Here is an 18741-nt window from a genome sequence, read left to right as displayed (position 1 = left end):
TGTCTCTTCTACATCAACATGTGTCCCCTCTTCTTCATGTCTCTTCTACATCAACATGTGTCCCCTCTTCTTCATGTCTCTTCTACATCAACATGTGTCCCCTCTAATTCATGTCTCTTCTACATCAACATGTGTCCCCTCTGTGGAAAGAGACTCTGAAAGTCTCAGGAACAAAGATTCTCTCTCTTTTTGATCCATTTCTATAAAAACCTGTCTGAAAATGAGCTGATCAGATTTTGGCCACTTTATGATGTCATAACGATGTGTTGTCTTGTGTAGCCATTAGCCAATCAGCACCAAGGTAACCCCCCCCCCCCCCCCCTTATCACCTGAATCTCCTCTAGAGCTCCATTGAGTTCTTTGTAACCAAATGTCTCTCAGAGGGGCGTGGGGAGGGGCTCCTTGTTTTCATCTGAAGTAACAGACAGAGAATCAGCACTTTGGAAACAGGGCTGAAACAGAGGGGATTATGGGTAATGCTGCACTTATCTGTTTGGTGTTTCAGCCAATCAGAGACAGGTTCTGTATATATCTGAGACCTGTGATATATTGATGAGAAACAGTAGAATAGGGGACCTTTAAATCTCACGTAAACCTCTTCAGGCGTGTAGAAACTGAAATGTTTTTATGTGATCTTTAATAGTAATCCAAACACCACACATACAGTTTTGTTATTTTTTTACCCATAAATGAACGAAAAGCAGAAATACAGGACATATATATATACAGAATATTTTATTTTGTTATTAAAATCTGTTTGAATATGAAATATGGATATTTCCCCCAAAATTTATTTTTCTGATTTAGTTCATTGTGTAATTTCAAAAGAGTCAATATTTACAAATATTAAAGCTTTTAATAATACGTTAATTGAATTCACAAACAATTGAACATAAAAAAACTCCAATGCAACTATTTTCAATTTCAAGTTTTTGATTTTAATCGTTTATTTGGTAGGGACATTGCACATTAATGAACACTTACAACAATACATGTGCCAAATGTAAATAGAGTGCCGCAGTGACGCGTCCTAAAACCCGGAAGTAAACTCCTTCCGGTTCCTTCATCAAAACGCAATGCAATTTCTCCAAAGGGTTTAGGAAAATAGCTGGAAATCAGGTCTGTGGTTGAAACACATTTAAGAGACAGATCACGTTTTGTTCAGCCGGATAGTCTCCACATGTCTACCCTACTTTTATCATTTTCTAATCATAAATCTATTCGGCAGAAGCAAAATGCTAACGTTATGCTATAAAGGAGCGACAGCAGGGTCGCTGCTTCAACGTCACGCCAACTTCAGATCCATATTCAAACTACAGATTCAAAATGGTACGAGTTGAAGCGTTTGTTTGAACAGTCTGCAGGAGGACTTGCTTTCAAGCAGAACAGAAACACACTTAGAGGAGTGTTTACGTGTTCGGCGTAATGACGTACAACGGCCTCCACGACTTCTGTAGTCCTGTTCAGCCACTTGGTAACAACCATCGTTTCTCAGACACGTCCACTCTTCAGAAATCACCAGTGGGGTCACTGCTGATGGATTTAATGTCGTGGAACAAAACGTGATCCGTCTCTTCAACGTGTCTCAGCCACAGACCTTAGTTCAGCTATTCTCCTAAATCCTTTGGAGAGATCCCATTGGCTCTGAGACGAGGAAACAGGAAGTGGCAACATGCTAACTGACGTCCGGGTTTTAGGACGCGTCACTGTGGCACTCTATATGCCGGATTTAGCTTTGAGCTACTTTCCATCCGCAGTCCCTCACATAAAACATTTAAGAAACTTTACAAGCATAACAAATACAAATACATGAAAAAGTGCAAGAGTAAGAGTAGAATACCCAAGTATTTATGACATGAGAGAGGATACCCCTGTGTTAAAGTGCATTTAGTGGTGATCGCACGTCTGCTAGTTTCTCAACCATGGTTTGAGTTGACCTTTTAAAACTATCGAGAGTGGGACAATCCACAGTCTGATTTCACACGGTTCAATTAAACTTAATATCTTTCTTTCTTTTTGTAGGTTTTCTACTATTCCAACGGGAGAGGATTCCCGGGTCACGACGTGTTCAAAGGCAGAGTTCAGTTTATTGGAGACATAAATAAGAGGGACGCCTCGTTACAGCTGAGTCCGGCTCAGTTCAGCGACAACGGGACTTTCTTCTGCGACGTGAAAAACCCGCCTGACGTGACGGGAACTCCGGCGCGCACCGAGCTCAGGGTCGTTCTGAAAGGTACGAAATATGACAAATGTTATCTTATTGGGTGAAATGTTATCCTAATGGGTGATTTGCAAAGGTTTTAAGTGCAATAGTATTTGATGTCAAGCTGGCGATAGCTAATTAAAATGTATTTATTTTGATAAGGATGTCACAATACCAGAACTGTAGTAGTAAATATTTATTTAATTTTTTACTTTACTATTTGCCCCTTTTGTTTGTTTGCTTGTTCACCTTGTAAAGCGGACTTGGGCCCCTTGAAAGGCGCTATACAAATGTAATTTATTATTATTATTATTATTATTATTATTATTATTATTATTATTACACTGTTAACAATACAAAAAAATTGGTATTAAGTGCCATGGCAAAAAACAAAAAGTTGCTCCAAAAATAAATACAGAGTTAAAAAGCTATTATATAAAATGTGAATAGTTTATTAAATTATACAATATTCGATACCACTGTAAAAATCTAAATAATTCGACATGCACTCCTTTTATTTACTTTTTCATACTTACAATAGTAAACAACATAACCCACTCGCATATGTACATTTGAATTGCTTGGAAAACGTTATTAATTGAAGTTTCTTTCTAAAAATGAAATTTTTAAACCTACATTTGAACAGCCAACAGCCAGAGATTGCAAAAGTACACACATCCTTTACTCAAGTAGAAGTACAGATACTCGTGTTTAAAAATAGTAAAGAGGCTTTGAAGTGTACTTCAGTAAAAAGTACCCATAACTAGCAGCTGCTTTAAAGAGTACCTGACCTCCCTTTATATTAATAGAACAATAATGCCATTGTTAGCTAATGAATGTTTCCATGCTGAACAACGGCAACATGACAACGTTTCCATTGGTCCCTCTTCTTTAGAGAAGACCAGGAAGTGATGGATACACGGATCGTGTTCCAACCAATAGGCACGCAGTGACTCTACAGAATAATGACCACGCACCAACACACATTCAGACTAAAGGAACCAGCTGTTTGGGAAATGGTATTTGAGATCAACATGTAAGAAGTAGAAAGTTCAGGTATTTGAGTTCAACATGTAAGAAGTAGAAAGTACAGGTATTTGAGTTCAACATGTAAGAAGTAGAAAGTACAGGTATTTGAGTTCAACATGTAAGAAGTAGAAAGTACAGGTATTTGAGTTCAACATGTAAGAAGTAGAAAGTACAGGTATTTGAGTTCAACATGTAAGAAGTAGAAAGTACAGGTATTTGGGTTCAACATATAAGAAGTAGAAAGTACAGGTATTTAAGTTCAACATGTGAGAAGTAGAAAGTACAGGTATTTAAGTTCAACATGTAAGAAGTAGAAAGTACAGGTATTTGAGTTCAACATGTAAGAAGTAGAAAGTACAGGTATTTGGGTTAAACATGTGAGAAGTAGAAAGTACAGGTATTTGGGTTCAACATGTAAGAAGTAGAAAGTACAGGTATTTGAGTTCAACATGTAAGAAGTAGAAAGTACAGGTATTTGAGTTCAACATGTAAGAAGTAGAAAGTACAGGTATTTGGGTTCAACATGTAAGAAGTAGAAAGTACAGGTATTTGAGTTCAACATGTAAGAAGTAGAAAGTACAGGTATTTGTATTCAACATGTGAGAAGTAGAAAGTACAGGTATTTGTGTTCAACATGTAAGAAGTAGAAAGTACAGGTATTTGTATTCAACATGTAAGAAGTAGAAAGTACAGGTATTTGAGTTCAACATGTAAGAAGTAGAAAGTACAGGTATTTGAGTTCAACATGTAAGAAGTAGAAAGTACAGGTATTTGTATTCAACATGTGAGAAGTAGAAAGTACAGGTATTTGAGTTCAACATGTAAGAAATAAAAAGTACAGGTATTTGAGTTCAACATGTAAGAAGTAGAAAGTACAGGTATTTGAGTTCAACATGTAAGAAGTAGAAAGTACAGGTATTTGTGTTCAACATGTAGAAAGTACAGGTATTTGAGTTCAACATGTAGGAAGTAGAAAGTACAGGTATTTGAGTTCTACATGTGAGAAGTCAAAGTAAAAAGTCCTCAGAAAAATAAGTAGTGGTGTAAAGTACTGATGCAAGAAAAATGTACTTAATTACAATAACGAAGTATTTGTACTCCAATACTTCCCATCTCTGCAAACAGCTAATGCTAACTAGCTCTCCTCCAGAGGATTGCATCACCGATATGTTGATCCCAATGTGGCATTATCGGGTTAAAATAAAAAATGCGATTCCTGTATACGTCAATAGTTAATACTTTTTCCAAAATATGGCATATACTCGGTCCCACCGTATAATTCCACACGACGTCCTTTATTGATAGGGGTTTCTTTCTCAGATGAAAATCAGGTCGACTCGACTCAACTCGTTGCTGAGAAGAGTTTGATTACACAAGAGATTTATTTTTCTAAATGTACCTGCACCTTTTTAAAGGCCTTGGAAAGACATCAGTCTTTTTCCAGGCAAAGAGGAGCACTTTTTCCTGTTGATTTAGCTTTTTATTGACAATGAAGGTGCAGTTTGAGACTCATTTGGTTTTGGTTGCAAAGTAAATCCAGAAATGCTGCTGCACCAATCTTTGAATCTAGTTTTAAACCAAACAGGATTTCCTTTTGCATCTCCAAACCTCATGTCTTTAAACCTCGTCAGACGTGTAGAAACTGAAATGTTTTTACGTGATAAGCTGCAGGAAGGCAATAGATTATGTTCTGTGTTGGGATCGTGCCAAGAGCAATGCACACGCAGCACGAGTGCCTCCCCAACAGGATGGTGACAGGAGTTGTTTACCTTGGTTACTCTGGTGTTTGCGTGCCGCTCTCCGTCGTATCAGCATTTTGTTTCTTCTTGTCTCTGCCAAGTTTCACAACGGTGTACTGCAGCAAAAAAGAGCAGCAAAACGTTTTACGTAATTTAAGCAAAACTAGACTAGAAATATCAATAAAGTGCAAAAACAAAAATATGTACAAACAAGGGACCTTTAATTTATTTTCTTTATAATGTTTGTCAAGTTGTGTGTATAAATTAAGTGTTATTTATTTGGATCAATTACTATCAAATACCTTCAAAGACAGAATTAAAGAGGCCGCATTCTGCAAATGTCAGGTTCATATCAGTATGTAGTGTCTCTACTTTAAAGAGTCCTCTCCTGCTGATGTTCAGGTGCATATCAGTATGTAGTGTCTCTACTTTAAAGAGTTCTCTCCTGTTGATGTTCAGGTGTATATCAGTATGTAGTGTCTCTACTTTAAAGAGTCCTCTCCTGCTGATGTTCAGGTGTATATCAGTATGTAGTGTCTCTACTTTAAAGAGTCCTCTCCTGCTGATGTTCAGGTGTATATCAGTATGTAGTGTCTCTACTTTAAAGAGTCCTCTCCTGCTGATGTTCAGGTGTATATCAGTATGTAGTGTCTCTACTTTAAAGAGTCCTCTCCTGCTGATGTTCAGGTGTATATCAGTATGTAGTGTCTCTACTTTAAAGAGTCCTCTCCTGCTGATGTTCAGGTGTATATCAGTGTGTAGTGTCTCTACTTTAAAGAGTCCTCTCCTGCTGATGTTCAGGTGTATATCAGTATGTAGTGTCTCTACTTTAAAGAGTCCTCTCCTGCTGATGTTCAGGTGTATATCAGTATGTAGTGTCTCTACTTTAATTGGTCAACCGATTAGAGATGTCCCGCCCCTTAGCCTATCACGTACAATGTGTTGGAGTGTTAGCAAATAGAGGTGCAAGTGTTATGCAGTGATGTCACTATGTTAGAGAAGTAAACAAAGGAGTCCAATGGTGGCGTTTCAGGCAGGGGGGGGGGGGGGAGTGGGATTTTAGCGTTTGCAGACCATTTACATGCACTAAAACCCGTATAACACTACAGGAAAGGAAAACCCCCTAAAAGCACACTAGGTGCTCTTTTCCCGTCGGTTGTATTGTGATATCTGGTTTAACGCTGATCCAGCAGGTGCATTCCTGTTTTTTGTTTGCTTAGTGCCGGTGCATGTGACGGCTTGTTATCTTTTGGCTCAGCTGTGAGTCACCCCTCCCTCCAGGTGGTAGTCTGGTCTTTCTCCAGCGTTTGTTTCTAGAAAGCAGTGCATAGTAAATAGAGGACGTTGTGTGTTTACTTGTTATTCTGCGCCCACAATGCAGCACTGCAGTTTTTCTTTGCTGAACACAAAGATGTTAGGTTGCTGCTGCGTGGTTCTTTTACTCTGACTATGAACAGAACCACAACCGTGTTAATTCGTCATGTAGAGACGAGCTGAGAAAGCCAGTTAAACTGAGCGGAGGTGGGGCTTTCTCACGCTGTCTTGTGTGTGTCTGTGGACCGTTTTCAAAAAACACCTCACACCATGTTGATGTGTTTTACTGTGAAGATACCACTTTAGTAGTAATGCCACACACATCGCTTTACAATCATGGTGAAAGAGAAAAACATAAAAACAGTTAAGTGCCAACATTGTAGAAAATAAAACACACTTCCTAACAATAATACAAATAAGATAAAAAAGGAAATAATAGGTTGAAATAAAATACATTAGCTGCATAACATAAGATAGGCCGGCAGTGGCTCAGTCAGTTGGACTGGGGGCTGTAGGGTCGCCGGTTCAAGTCCCCGACCAGACCTAAAAAATGGAGTGTGGACTTCTACTTGGAGAGGTCCCAGTTCACCTCCTGCCCTGCCGTGGTGCCCTTGAGCAAGGCACCGGACACCCCCCTTCCCCCCCACTCCCCGGGCGCTGTGCAATAGCTGCCCACTGCTCCTAGAACTAGACTCCTGGTACTAGGATGGGTTAAAGCAGAGAGCACATGCCACTGTGTGCTCTGTGGGACCATTAACGAGGGTTTCGTCCCTCCATATTCTCTTCTCTCTCTAGTTTATAAGATATATCAATTCAAGACGTAAACAACAACAACATGAAGTCGTAGCTGCGTAAAAACAAAGCTGTGTCTGCTGCTCTATTTAACACCATTTTCATATCCTTGGAGTATTTATACAGTTTTTGACGAACAGAAATATTGTTTTCCGGCATCACTTTAACATTTACACCGATAAGATAATCTGTTAGACTTCCTGTAACAGAGGACACATGTCGCTGTGTGTGCTGTGTGCTCTGCATGTGTGACCAAAGAGGGTTTCATCCCCCCATATTCTATTCTATAGAAAATGTAAACATTTATAGAATAAATAAAGTAATCAAAGTACTACATCTTTTAAAATCAGTACAAAATCGGTATAAAAAAAGGTTAGTAATTGAAAACATGTCAAACTGCTTTGTTTTAGTTTGATATCTTACTTTTTTTAAATGAAATAAGCGTGGATAAATAGTCAAACATACTTTATACATGTTTTAATATTTGAGGCATTTATCTTGCATTTTGGGTTTCTGACAGTTTTGATTTTTCTTAAAATTACCACATTTTAGTTTGGAATTATTGCTAAAAGGGAAATGCGCCATGTATGTGGGTTAGGTCATTTTAAGGTGCTGAAGAAAGACAAAACGTTGCCTTTAATACCCCAAAATAAACATAGCGTTGACATGTTTTAAATGTACTTGGGAATGTTTGTATGTTTTAACTTACCGTGTGTGTTTTTGTTTCGTCCAGAGTCTCTCCCTCAGAACAACATGGCGGTTATAGTGGGAGCAGTTTGTGGAGCGTTGTTTCTGCTCGTCCTCATCGCTGTGGCCGCCTGCGTCGTCATGAGGGTGATGCACAGCCGCCACGAATACGAAGGGTCAGTGTCCCCTCCTCAATATATATATAATGGATATAATGGATATAGTATAGTATTTTCCCAAATGCATATATAATAGATTTCAGAAGAAACAGATATCAGGTAGGTTTACACGTACGAGGAATTTGACTTGATGTCGGGGTGCATACATAAAAGAACAAACAAGCAGATATATATTAACTTGCTTTAATTGTTATGTTTTTAAAAAGGGTTATGATTTCAATTGATGTGAAGATAGCATGTTTACCTATGTATTAACTCTAATTTGAGTAATTAAATAATATATTACCTTTACAACAAGACGTCTAAACGAATATAATAATACGATATCATGTGTTTTCTCACATTGTGTGTGGTCGAGTTATTTGTTCTTGAATATCTAAATGTATTTATAGTCGTATGCGACGCCCACAGTGCTTTAGTCATCCTCCCGTAACACCTCTAACTCTTTCTGCATGGGAGCTGGGTCTCTCTCTCTCTCTGTGTGAACATCAGTTTGATGTCTGATCTGTTGTTGTTTACTTGTTATGATTGGGTGTTGTTACTAATCATTCATGTTTGTTTAGAGTATGGGTTGTAATGGTATGAGATTTTCACTGTTCAATAACACCCTGAGAAATGCTCATGGTATAGGTATTACACTATTATGATGAAGTTATTATTATTATTATTATTATTATATGTATTGTTATTAATAATCACGAGCATTATTATTATTTTCCCTATTATTATTTAATTTTTTTTAATTAACGCACCTGAACACAACACATATATATATAACCCCTGGGAGTCCTTATAGAACGCACCTGAACACATCACAACACACATATATAACCCCTGGGAGTCCTTAGAGAACTCATTACGCACCTGAACACATCACAACTCATATATATATATATATATATATATATATATATATATATATATATATATATATAACCCCTGAATGAGAACAGCACGTTATAATACTGCATGTAACTAAAGTACGTTATACAGCTATAAAGCATGTTACTTTGCATTTAGCAGCACTATAGCACATACAGCACATTGCCATAGAAAAACAAACAACCCGGTACGATAACCTTACATCTTAACAGCCTGGTAAACCATTACAACCCTAATATAAAGACAAAGGACTGAATTACCTCTTTGTGTTTGAGGTAGTTTGATCACGTTTGCCTCGCATGCTTTAAATGAGCTTTACGGCCTCTTTAAATTAATAAAAAAGCACCTGGCCTGTTTTATCTCTGGGATGTTGTGGGTGTTCTCACTGGTGCCGGTCTCTGTCCTCTCATTCCTGTTCAACCTCCCTCGAACACTCTCTTTAACGTCATTAATCTGCATGTCGTCTCTTGTGCTTGTTCTTCATATGTTTCCACTAAAACTCCAAACTAACTCGTCTCGATCACCAGCTTATTATTGCTTTTATTTTTTTAAATAAAACGTCAATGTCAACAGAAATGTTTCAAGGTGTCAAGCAGTGGTGGAAAAGTACTGAGATCCTTCATTTACATCAGGGGAGTCAAACTCAATTTCATCCACATCAGCATTATGGCTGCACTCAAAGGGCCGGTTGTAACTTTAAGACTATATAAAAATACATATATAAATATATCATATATATAAAATAATGTATTATATTACATTATTTTCCTCCGCATTGGATTATTATCGGATAGGGTAATAACTTCATAATTAACTACATCTGAAAGCAGAAGTCTAGGGGAAATAATTGCAAGTCTCTTCAGTGAGAATGTCACAAAATGATTTTAAAAGAAAAGTTCAAAAAAAGTTCAATTTGTGTCAAAGGTGACATTTTGAAGAAAAAAGTGACATTTTTTTTTAAAAGGTGAAATTTTGAAGAAAAAAAAGGGATTTTTTTTTTAAGAAGTTACATTTGAAGAAAAAAAAGTGACATTTGAAAAAAAGTAACACTTACAAAAACAATTCTTAGAAAAAAAGGCATATTTAGAAGAAAAAAAAGTCAAATTATGAGAAAAAAGTCAAATTTGAGATGCATTGTGGGACATGTAGTTTATGGGCAACCTGCTTCTGTAAATCGGCACGTAGCCGTATAATAAATGTATTATTCTTTGCAAGCTCTTGTGGGGCCGCATGAAATGAAGTCACGGGCCGGATTTGGCCCCCGGGCCTTGCGTTTGACACCCCTGATTTACCTCAACATTTAAACGAGCATAGTATTAAGTTAAAGTAAATCTAAAGTACCACCACTGCCGAATCACCGTGAAATGTTTGGAGGAAATGTTAAAAAAGTTATTAGACTTTCTCTCTTACTGCGGTGTCTTGACTCGAGGTGCACTGATGACTAAAAACGTGTGTTATTTCCCCAGAAATGACATGTTTTCAATTGGAAATTCTCTAAATTCTGATACAAGCACTTTTTAATGAGAAAGTGTGTCTAATCCTGTTGTTAATACATACAATATTAATAAGAAAATACGTCTTGGGCCATCTGTATGGATCATTTATATTGATTAATGACTTAAATCCCATGTAGAAAACACTGTACGCAAATAATAAGCACATGTTTCATCATAAAGCATGCCTTATCCTGTGGTAGATGAATACAACTTCAATTAAAAATACATTTGATGTAATACAACATAATCAATTAATCCGACATATATCATTCTAGCCCTGACGTTTAAAAATAGAGAAAAAATCATTTTTCATTTTTATGAATTAAAATGTAGTGTTAATTGAAGCCCATCAGTGCACCTCCAGTCTCCTCTCTGTTGTCGTGTCTCATCCCTCATTATTTATTTTTGTCTCGTGTCCCATCTGTCCGTCTCTGTCTCCATTTGACTGTGCACCAATGATTGCTCGACACCCGGGGAATCGCTAAACCTAAAATAGATGCACGTCCTTGGAAAGCGTGAGCTCTCAGGCTCCCAAGCCCCGAAAGAAGGTGGAGGTCAATCTGGAGAGCTCCAGGGGCCCCAACCCCTCGGGGCCGGTACAGGTACGAGCTGGGGGGGCCAAAGAGTTTATTTCACTGATTCAGGGTATTATTCAGTACATGGTTCCTGTTTTTAAATATGTAATTAAAAAGGTATGTTTGAATATGAAATATGGATATTTTCCCCATAATTCGTATTTATTTTCGATTTAAGTTCATTGTGTAATTTCCCAAGAGTCAATATTTAAAAAATATTAAAGCTTTTAATAATATTTAAATGTAATTCATGAATAATTCAAATAAAAACCTTGAATGTGTTAAACATTTACCAAATTAAAATGTATGAAAGTATGACCAGAATATTAAATACATAGAATAACATTTTTTAAATAATGGACTTTTGTGGCGAAAATGTATTGAAAAAATCGAATGAAAATATATTTTTTAATAACCTTAACGGTGGGGTAGGTAATTTATTTAAGAAACACTTTTTGTTATATTCCATGGAATGCTCTTCACATCCCGATAGCAATGAATACATTAATTAAAAAAATGTCATCTGTGGAAGCCGTGGCGCTGTAAAAAGCACGACCAATCATCTGAGCCGGCTAAAGTAACTGGATGGCCTACCTGCCTGTCAGCCTTCCATCGGGGCACAAACTTACCTCGTGCCCTCATTGGTCATGTGCACGTTCGTGTGTGTTGGAGGAGGGGCTCTGTAAGGAAGTAGCAGATTTCTTCCGGCTGTGTATTTTCAAATTCTAGCGCACTCGAGCTGGTTTCTCCAAAATGACCTACCCTACCTTTAACATATATATATAAAGAAAAAATATATAATGTTTGAATAAAACACAATTCATATTTATTAATTTGCTTGAGCTTATTGTGTCATCTCTCAATAGTCAATATTTAAAAATATTAATGAATAAATAACATTTATAAATAATTAAACATTCAAAACTTAAATATGAGTCGAACAGCAACTACTTTGTCCAAAAGAAAGATGTAGGAAAATAGGAGACAAAATATTATATGTATTAAAATAATAAATGACATTTAAAAAAAAATTATTCTTATGTTTTTTTTATTGGACCTTTTGTGGGGAAAAACATGTAAAATAGAAATATATATATATGTGTTTTTTTATTTCAATATAATCAAAACAACAAAAATATTTACACAATTTTATTTAAAAAAAATAGTTATTATCATCAATATGTATTAATTATATGAAATATTTGTTTTGAGAAAAAAAATAATGACATTTCTTACAATTGAATTTTTAATTAAAACAATTAATTTAAGCAAAGTAAAGAAAAAAGATAATCCCAGGAAATAATTTCATAGTGCCACATAGTGGAAAATATCATATATACATTAGGGTGGTCCTTGAAAGTCGGAAAGTTTAAGCTCCAACCCCCAGAATTCATTCTATTTCAATCAGGAGAGACGGTTTTGATAAGAATACATATTTATTGCCAGGAATACACAAATGAATGTAATGGAGTTTTGGCGATTAGGCCCCGTTGTGCAGGAGTATCATTCGGGAGGGGAGAACCGATCCGATGGGGTCTAGACAGTTGGGTTCGGTCTGAAGGGGAGGGGCTTAGCTTGACCCTGATGGTGGTGAATGGATAGTTGGGTCGGTCTGAAGGGGAGGGGCTTAGCTTGAACCTGGTGGTGGTGAATGGATAGTTGGGTCGGTCTGAAGGGGAGGGGCTTAGCTTGAACCTGGTGGTGGTGAATGGATAGTTGGGTCGGTCTGAAGGGGATGGGCTTAGCTTGACCCTGGTGGTGGTGAATGGATAGTTGGGTTCTGTCTGAAGGGGAGGGGCTTAGCTTAACCCTGGTGGTGGTGAACGGATAGAATAGAATAGAATAGAGCGAAGTGATTGGTCAAGCTGGAGAGTAACGCCCCCGATCGCTTATTGAGAGGAGAGAGAGTAGTTACATGGGAATAGTAAATGAATGAGTAAAGACGGTCTTCCTGGTTGAACTTGTGCTGAGCTTCATTTACCCCTCCCTCATCTTCCAGGTCGATGAGGGAGGGGTACATGTTGTCAGACTGAGGGAAAACATTCACCAGGAGAGTTTTCTTGACTAATATAATTCATTCTGGGGGTTGGAGCTTAGACTTTCCCACTTTAAATCTTAAGGACCACCCTACGTGAGGCTAAACTTCAAGGTCGATGAGGGAGGGGTAAATGTTGTTGGAATTCACGTGGAGAGTTTTCTTGACTATCATAACGAATTCCGGTGGTTGGAGCTAAAAATAAATGAATTTGAAAATGTACATGGCACTAAGGACCACCCTAATGTACACATCTTAGTGGTTTTTACTGATGTTTTTATGCTCCTTTCCTCCCGTTCCCCCGCAGGGCCCGGTGATATACGCCCAGTTGGATCACTCGGGCAGCAGGAGCTCCTTCCACAAGATGGAGCCGGTGGTCTACGCTGACATCCGTAAAAACTGAAGAGGAACTGGGGACCAAACACGTTAAAAAAACAAAAAAAAACACAGTAAAGTATCAGACCTCTCTATCAGCTGCTCTTGGGAAGGGTGGGGGAAATATATCATATAACAGGGACACAGTCGGTGCAGTTTCTTTATTTTATTTGATCTTTTCTTCATCCTCTGAAAGCATGACATCAAATCTCAATGTGCTTTTATTTAGAAAAACACCCCAATGGACACTCCGTCACTCCGTCTTTAAATGGTTCGTTGAAATCAAGAATGCCGTCATATGATATCATTTATTTTATGTTTTATTATCGTAGGGCTCTGCAGGCTGTTGCACCAGCTGGAATAATACGTTTAATGTTGAGTTTAAAACTGCTTCATTGTGACTGTCATTTCACACGTAATCATTATAAATAAAATAATCTTATATACTGCAATAACAGCTGATTCGATTCAAAACAGGATTGCAGAAATGAACGCTACTAATAAGTAAAGGAAGGGATTTAATTACAAAAAATATAAAAAAAATACTGCATGTAAACGGAGTACTCCAACACACTGTTCAAATTCCCAGCTTCTGTGAACGCACCATTAAATCACCGCTAGTATAAAGGCAACAAAACCTAATTGAAATATATTTTAAAAAACATAATTGAATCAGTAATGACAACAGTGGATCAGGATTTACCAAAGCGGTGCTGACATTGCAGAATGTATTGATTAGTTTTACTCTAAACTCTACTTTAGAGTGTTTGCTATATCATCAATTGATTAAAAAAGGAGCATTTTTATTTATTTATTCCAAATATGGCAATAGGCGATTGAGGTGATGTTTGGATGCATCACTTTCCAAATCCTTTACCAACACTTTCTGGCTTTTATTTGATTGACTGCTCCAACATTATATCCATATTAACAACATCTTTGTTAACAGTCGCGTAAAAACACTTAAAACGTCAAAATCCCGATGTATTTCTTTCCAAAGTACATCCTGACATTTGGTTTTATCTGTTCTGTCCATCTCCAGAAAAGAAGAATGCTTGGAATAAAAATAACACTCTCAATAATCTCCATTTTCTATCAGCAGTCACTGACTTTAATGACATTGCTGCGAAGCTACAATTGAAACTCTTGAAGTCGGTGCAACAGTCTGCAGATGCCTCAGTGATGTTCTTCACATTGCCTTCAGTAACTCTGCATGCAGTAATATTAACATCTACAGACTGACATTATGGTACTCTGACATTATGTTACTGTGAATGCTTCTGGCATGTTGTGGTACCTCGTGACAAAAAAAAAAACACTGCCTCCTTTTTTGATTTTCACCTCAGTGCAACCGTTTTTTTTTGTCGTCTTTAAAATACATATATGCATAGGAACAAACATGTAATGCACCGAGAAAGAGTTTTATGTTCTGCATCACAACCAGCCAGGTTTTAATTTAACACTTATAGAATATATGCATGACGTTAAACTGAGGTGAAACATCTGCTATGGAAACTGGACAATGCTTTAAAAACACTGTTTGCATGCAATTTACTAACATAATGAGAATTATCATGAACATATGCTATTCTTTTCGTCTCTGTATACCGTGTAAAAGCTATTTTTGTTTCCACGTAATGGGCCAAATATCAACACTAATATGAGGGAAGGTTGTTTCCAGCTTTAAGTGCATTCCAACATCTGATTTTTATTTAGCTTTAAGCATTGACAAAAAGCCAAATTCTTCTGTTTTTGTTTCTGTCTGTGGTTACCTATGAGAGTGATATTTGTGTCGCAGTAAATGCCTTCAGCTTGTGATTCAGAATGCAGTAAATCTCCATGTTGACCAGTATTTGTATATATTCCAATTTCATGTAAGATATAGTGCTGTTTACTGTAACTCATTCCAGTGTGTGCTATGGCTGAGGATGTATAGTTTGCTGTAGAGGCTAGAGAGAGTTGGTGGCATACTTTGTTTTTTTAAAGTCTTAATTGTTCGTCAGGAAACACTCCAACATATACAGTGCCTGCAGGGAGCCAGTCAATTCAAAATTAACTGGATTTAGTCAAAATACTCTTAGTTAGGGGGACGTTTCTGGATTTTTAAGGGTGTTTCTGTTACAATTCTTCATTAATATTGAATCCAAAACCCTCTTTATCCATTTTTTCTGATCCTTTTATCTCCATTTTTGGTCTCCTCCACCTAACGTCTGAGGAATATCTGACTTTTCCTTGAGTTTAAAAGGTGTTTTTGTTTCACAATTCCTGAATATTGACTCCAAAACCTTTGCAAACTGATAATTTACACATTCTGAGCAACATTTAATTTATTTGGAGTCATTTTTGTGTCCACTTTATGGATTAAAGTTGAATTTGCTTTCACTTTTATCTCCTATTTTTGTCTCCTCCACCTAACTTCAGAGAAAACTCTAACTCTTTTTGTTTAGCTTACAAGGGGTTTTTGAAGCAATTTCTAATTAATAGTGAGCCCAAAACCTTAGCAAACTGTTTTTACACATTCAGATCAACATCAGAATGATTTCTATATTATTTTTTCCGTGAAACTGATGGATTTTAGTCCAATTTTCTCCCTTTTCATCTCCATTTTTGGTCTCCTCTCCCTTAATTCTGAGTAAAATCGGACTCTAGCTGCTTAATGCTCTCAGCTAGTCTCTAAAGTGGCCTTTTCCAGCTTTTACTCGGCTCTTAAAGTGACTTAAGAGTGGTGATAGTTAAACAAAACAGCTAAACAATGAGCAAAAAATCCCTTTAAAACTCTGTAAAACTCATTTTTGAATACGCATTTATAGAAAAGTATGTTGATTTCACACAAACTACTGTTAAAAAGTACTCTTGGGTTGATTGTATCATAGTGAATGTCCCTGATAATGTAGATTACCGTTGTGTGCCAGTTTCAGTGGGTTTTCTTTTCCGCTGAGCTCACGATTTGTACCTCGAATGACTAAACGTCTGTATCAATAATGACTGTAAAGCTTGTAACGCAGCTGAAAACACAATCAGTGGGTAGAATAGAAATGTATCGTCCCACCAGGGTAGGAAATGTGCCTTTTTCTCGTCAATAAATCTAAAAGAAAACTACATCACGTGTCAAAATCACTGTATGAACCAAAATATCATGATAATTAATAAAAAATGTGTGAACACATGTATTTAACTAGAAGTAATCCTTGCGTACATCAATCTGGACTCATGTTATTATTCATAACTCTAAATACTTTCATCCAACTAATTAAAACCTTAATTTGATCCCTTTTGAATTGACCCTGTCTGCAGGCACTGTAGTCTTCCAGGTGTGTTTTCTCTGTCACGTTGTTCTGTTTGTTTCTTTCTCCAGTTAGCATGTATTTCAGTGTATTTACCAAATCAAAAACATCCTGTATGATACCGACAGCTGCCGGTCGCTTCGCTCCTTGTGACTCGTCGCAGTGTTCAGTGCTGTTGTAGAAAATTGTGATGTAAACTATAAATTATGAACGTTTTTCCGACCAACGTTTGGTGTCTTAAAAAGTGTCCGAGTGGACGCTCACAACGAGTCTTAGTGTTTCTTCGATGGTAAATAGTTGTGTGTTTTTTGAGAGTTGTTTCCTATGTTTATGTTGTGAAATCTGCACTATGTCTTGCAAATCAAAGACAACAAATTCCCTGTGATTTTTCTTTTTGTTTTGTTGTGTTTCTCGTTCATCTCGGGGTGAGCTGTTTCAAACGTCTCTGAAACTGGAATGTTGTACATTTAGTGCCTTTTACATTTCATCAGCTAACATCTGCTCAAAATAGTAAAAAAAGATTCATTTATTTTTCCTTTTTATTGTATGTATTTTTTTATACACATAATATCGCCTCTGTATCCACTGTTCAAATTTTATATAAAACCTGTTCCTGGCCAATTACATGTTTGTGTGTTACTTTTTATTATTGCGAAAATGAATCAAGATATGTAAAGGGGCCTCTTTTCACCCTCTGTCTGAAACCAGAGCCCAGTCTGCCCTGATTGGTAAGTAAGTAAGTAAGTAAGTAACATAGTAACAAAGTAAGTAAGTAACATAGTAAGTTAGTAACAAAGTAAGTAAGTAACATAGTAAGTAAGTTAGTAACAAAGTAACAAAGTAAGTAACATAGTAAGTAGGTAACAAAGTAAGTAAGTTAGTAACAAAGTAACATTGTAAGTATGTAACAAAGTAAGTAAGTTAGTAACTACGTAGCAAAGTAAGTAACATTGTAAGTAAGTAACAAAGTAAGTAAGTTAGTAACAAATTAAGTAAGTTAGTAACATTGTAAGTAAGTTAGTGACTAAGTAACAAAGTAAGTAACATTGTAAGTTAGTAACTAAGTAAATAACATAGTAACAAAGTAAGTAAGTTAGTTAGTAACAAAGTAAGTTAGTTAGTAACAAAGTAAGTAAGTTAGTAACAAAGTAAGAAAGTTAGTAACTAAGTAAGAAAGTAAGTAACATTGTAAGTAAGTAACATAGTAAGTAAGTAAGTTAGTAACAAAGTAAGTAACATTGTAAGTTAGTAACTAAGTAAGTTAGTAACAAAGTAAGTAACATAGTAAGTAAGTAAGTTAGTAACAAAGTAAGTAACATTGTAAGTTAGTAACTAAGTAAGTTAGTAACAAAGTAAGTAACATAGTAAGTAAGTAACATAGTAAGTATGTAACAAAGTAAGTTAGTAACTACGTAAGTAAGTAAGTTAGTAACAAAGTAGCAAAGTAAGTAACATTGTAAGTAAGTAACAAAGTAAGTTAGTAACAAAGTAAGTAACTAAGTAAGTAAGTTAGTAACACAGCAGCAAAGTAAGTAACATTGTAAGTAAGTTAGTAACAAATTAAGTAAGTTAGTAACAAAGTAAGTAACATTGTAAGTAAGTAACTAAGTAAGTTAGTAACAAAGTAAGTAACATTGTAAGTAAGTAACATAGTAACTAAGTAAGTTAGTAACAAAGTAAGAAAGTTAGTAACTAAGTAAGTAACATTGTAAGTAAGTTAGTAACTAAGTAAGAAAGTAAGTAACATTGTAAGTAAGTACGTTAGTAACAAAGTAAGTAAGTAACATAGTAAGTAAGTTAGTAACAAAGTAAGTAAGTTAGTGACTAAGTAACAAAGTAACATTGTAAGTAAGTAACTAAGTAAGTTAGTAACAAAGTAAGTAACATTGTAAGTAAGTAACATAGTAACTAAGTAACAAAGTAAGTAAGTTAGTAACATTGTAAGTAAGTAAGTTAGTGACTAAGTAACAAAGTAACATTGTAAGTAAGTAACAAAGTAAGTTAGTAACAAAGTAAGTAACATTGTAAGTAAGTAACATAGTAACTAAGTAAGTTAGTAACAAAGTAAGTAACAAAGTAAGTAACATTGTAACAAAGTAAGAACGTTAGTAACTAAGTAAGTAACATTGTAAGTAAGTTAGTAACTAAGTA

The 18741-nt window shown here is 36.1% G+C and overlaps 1 protein-coding gene across 1 annotated transcript in view; it reads left to right on the top strand.

The window, feature by feature from the left end:
• mpzl1l (myelin protein zero-like 1 like) overlaps nt 1-17214 on the top strand; it is a 30100-nt gene extending 12886 nt beyond the window's left edge. Inside the window, exons 3-6 of the mRNA XM_034098551.1 lie at nt 2023-2233; nt 7811-7940; nt 10818-10923; nt 13239-17214. Coding sequence (XP_033954442.1) covers nt 2023-2233; nt 7811-7940; nt 10818-10923; nt 13239-13334 — 543 coding nt within the window. The 3' untranslated portion in view covers nt 13335-17214. The remainder of the gene's footprint in view (nt 1-2022; nt 2234-7810; nt 7941-10817; nt 10924-13238) is intronic.
• Nucleotides 17215-18741: the final 1527 nt, after the last annotated feature.

The sequence above is a fragment of the Pseudochaenichthys georgianus genome, chromosome 14 (assembly GCF_902827115.2).
Source record: "Pseudochaenichthys georgianus chromosome 14, fPseGeo1.2, whole genome shotgun sequence".
Lineage (NCBI taxonomy): Eukaryota > Metazoa > Chordata > Actinopteri > Perciformes > Channichthyidae > Pseudochaenichthys > Pseudochaenichthys georgianus.
This window is presented reverse-complemented; position numbering and strand designations above follow the sequence as displayed.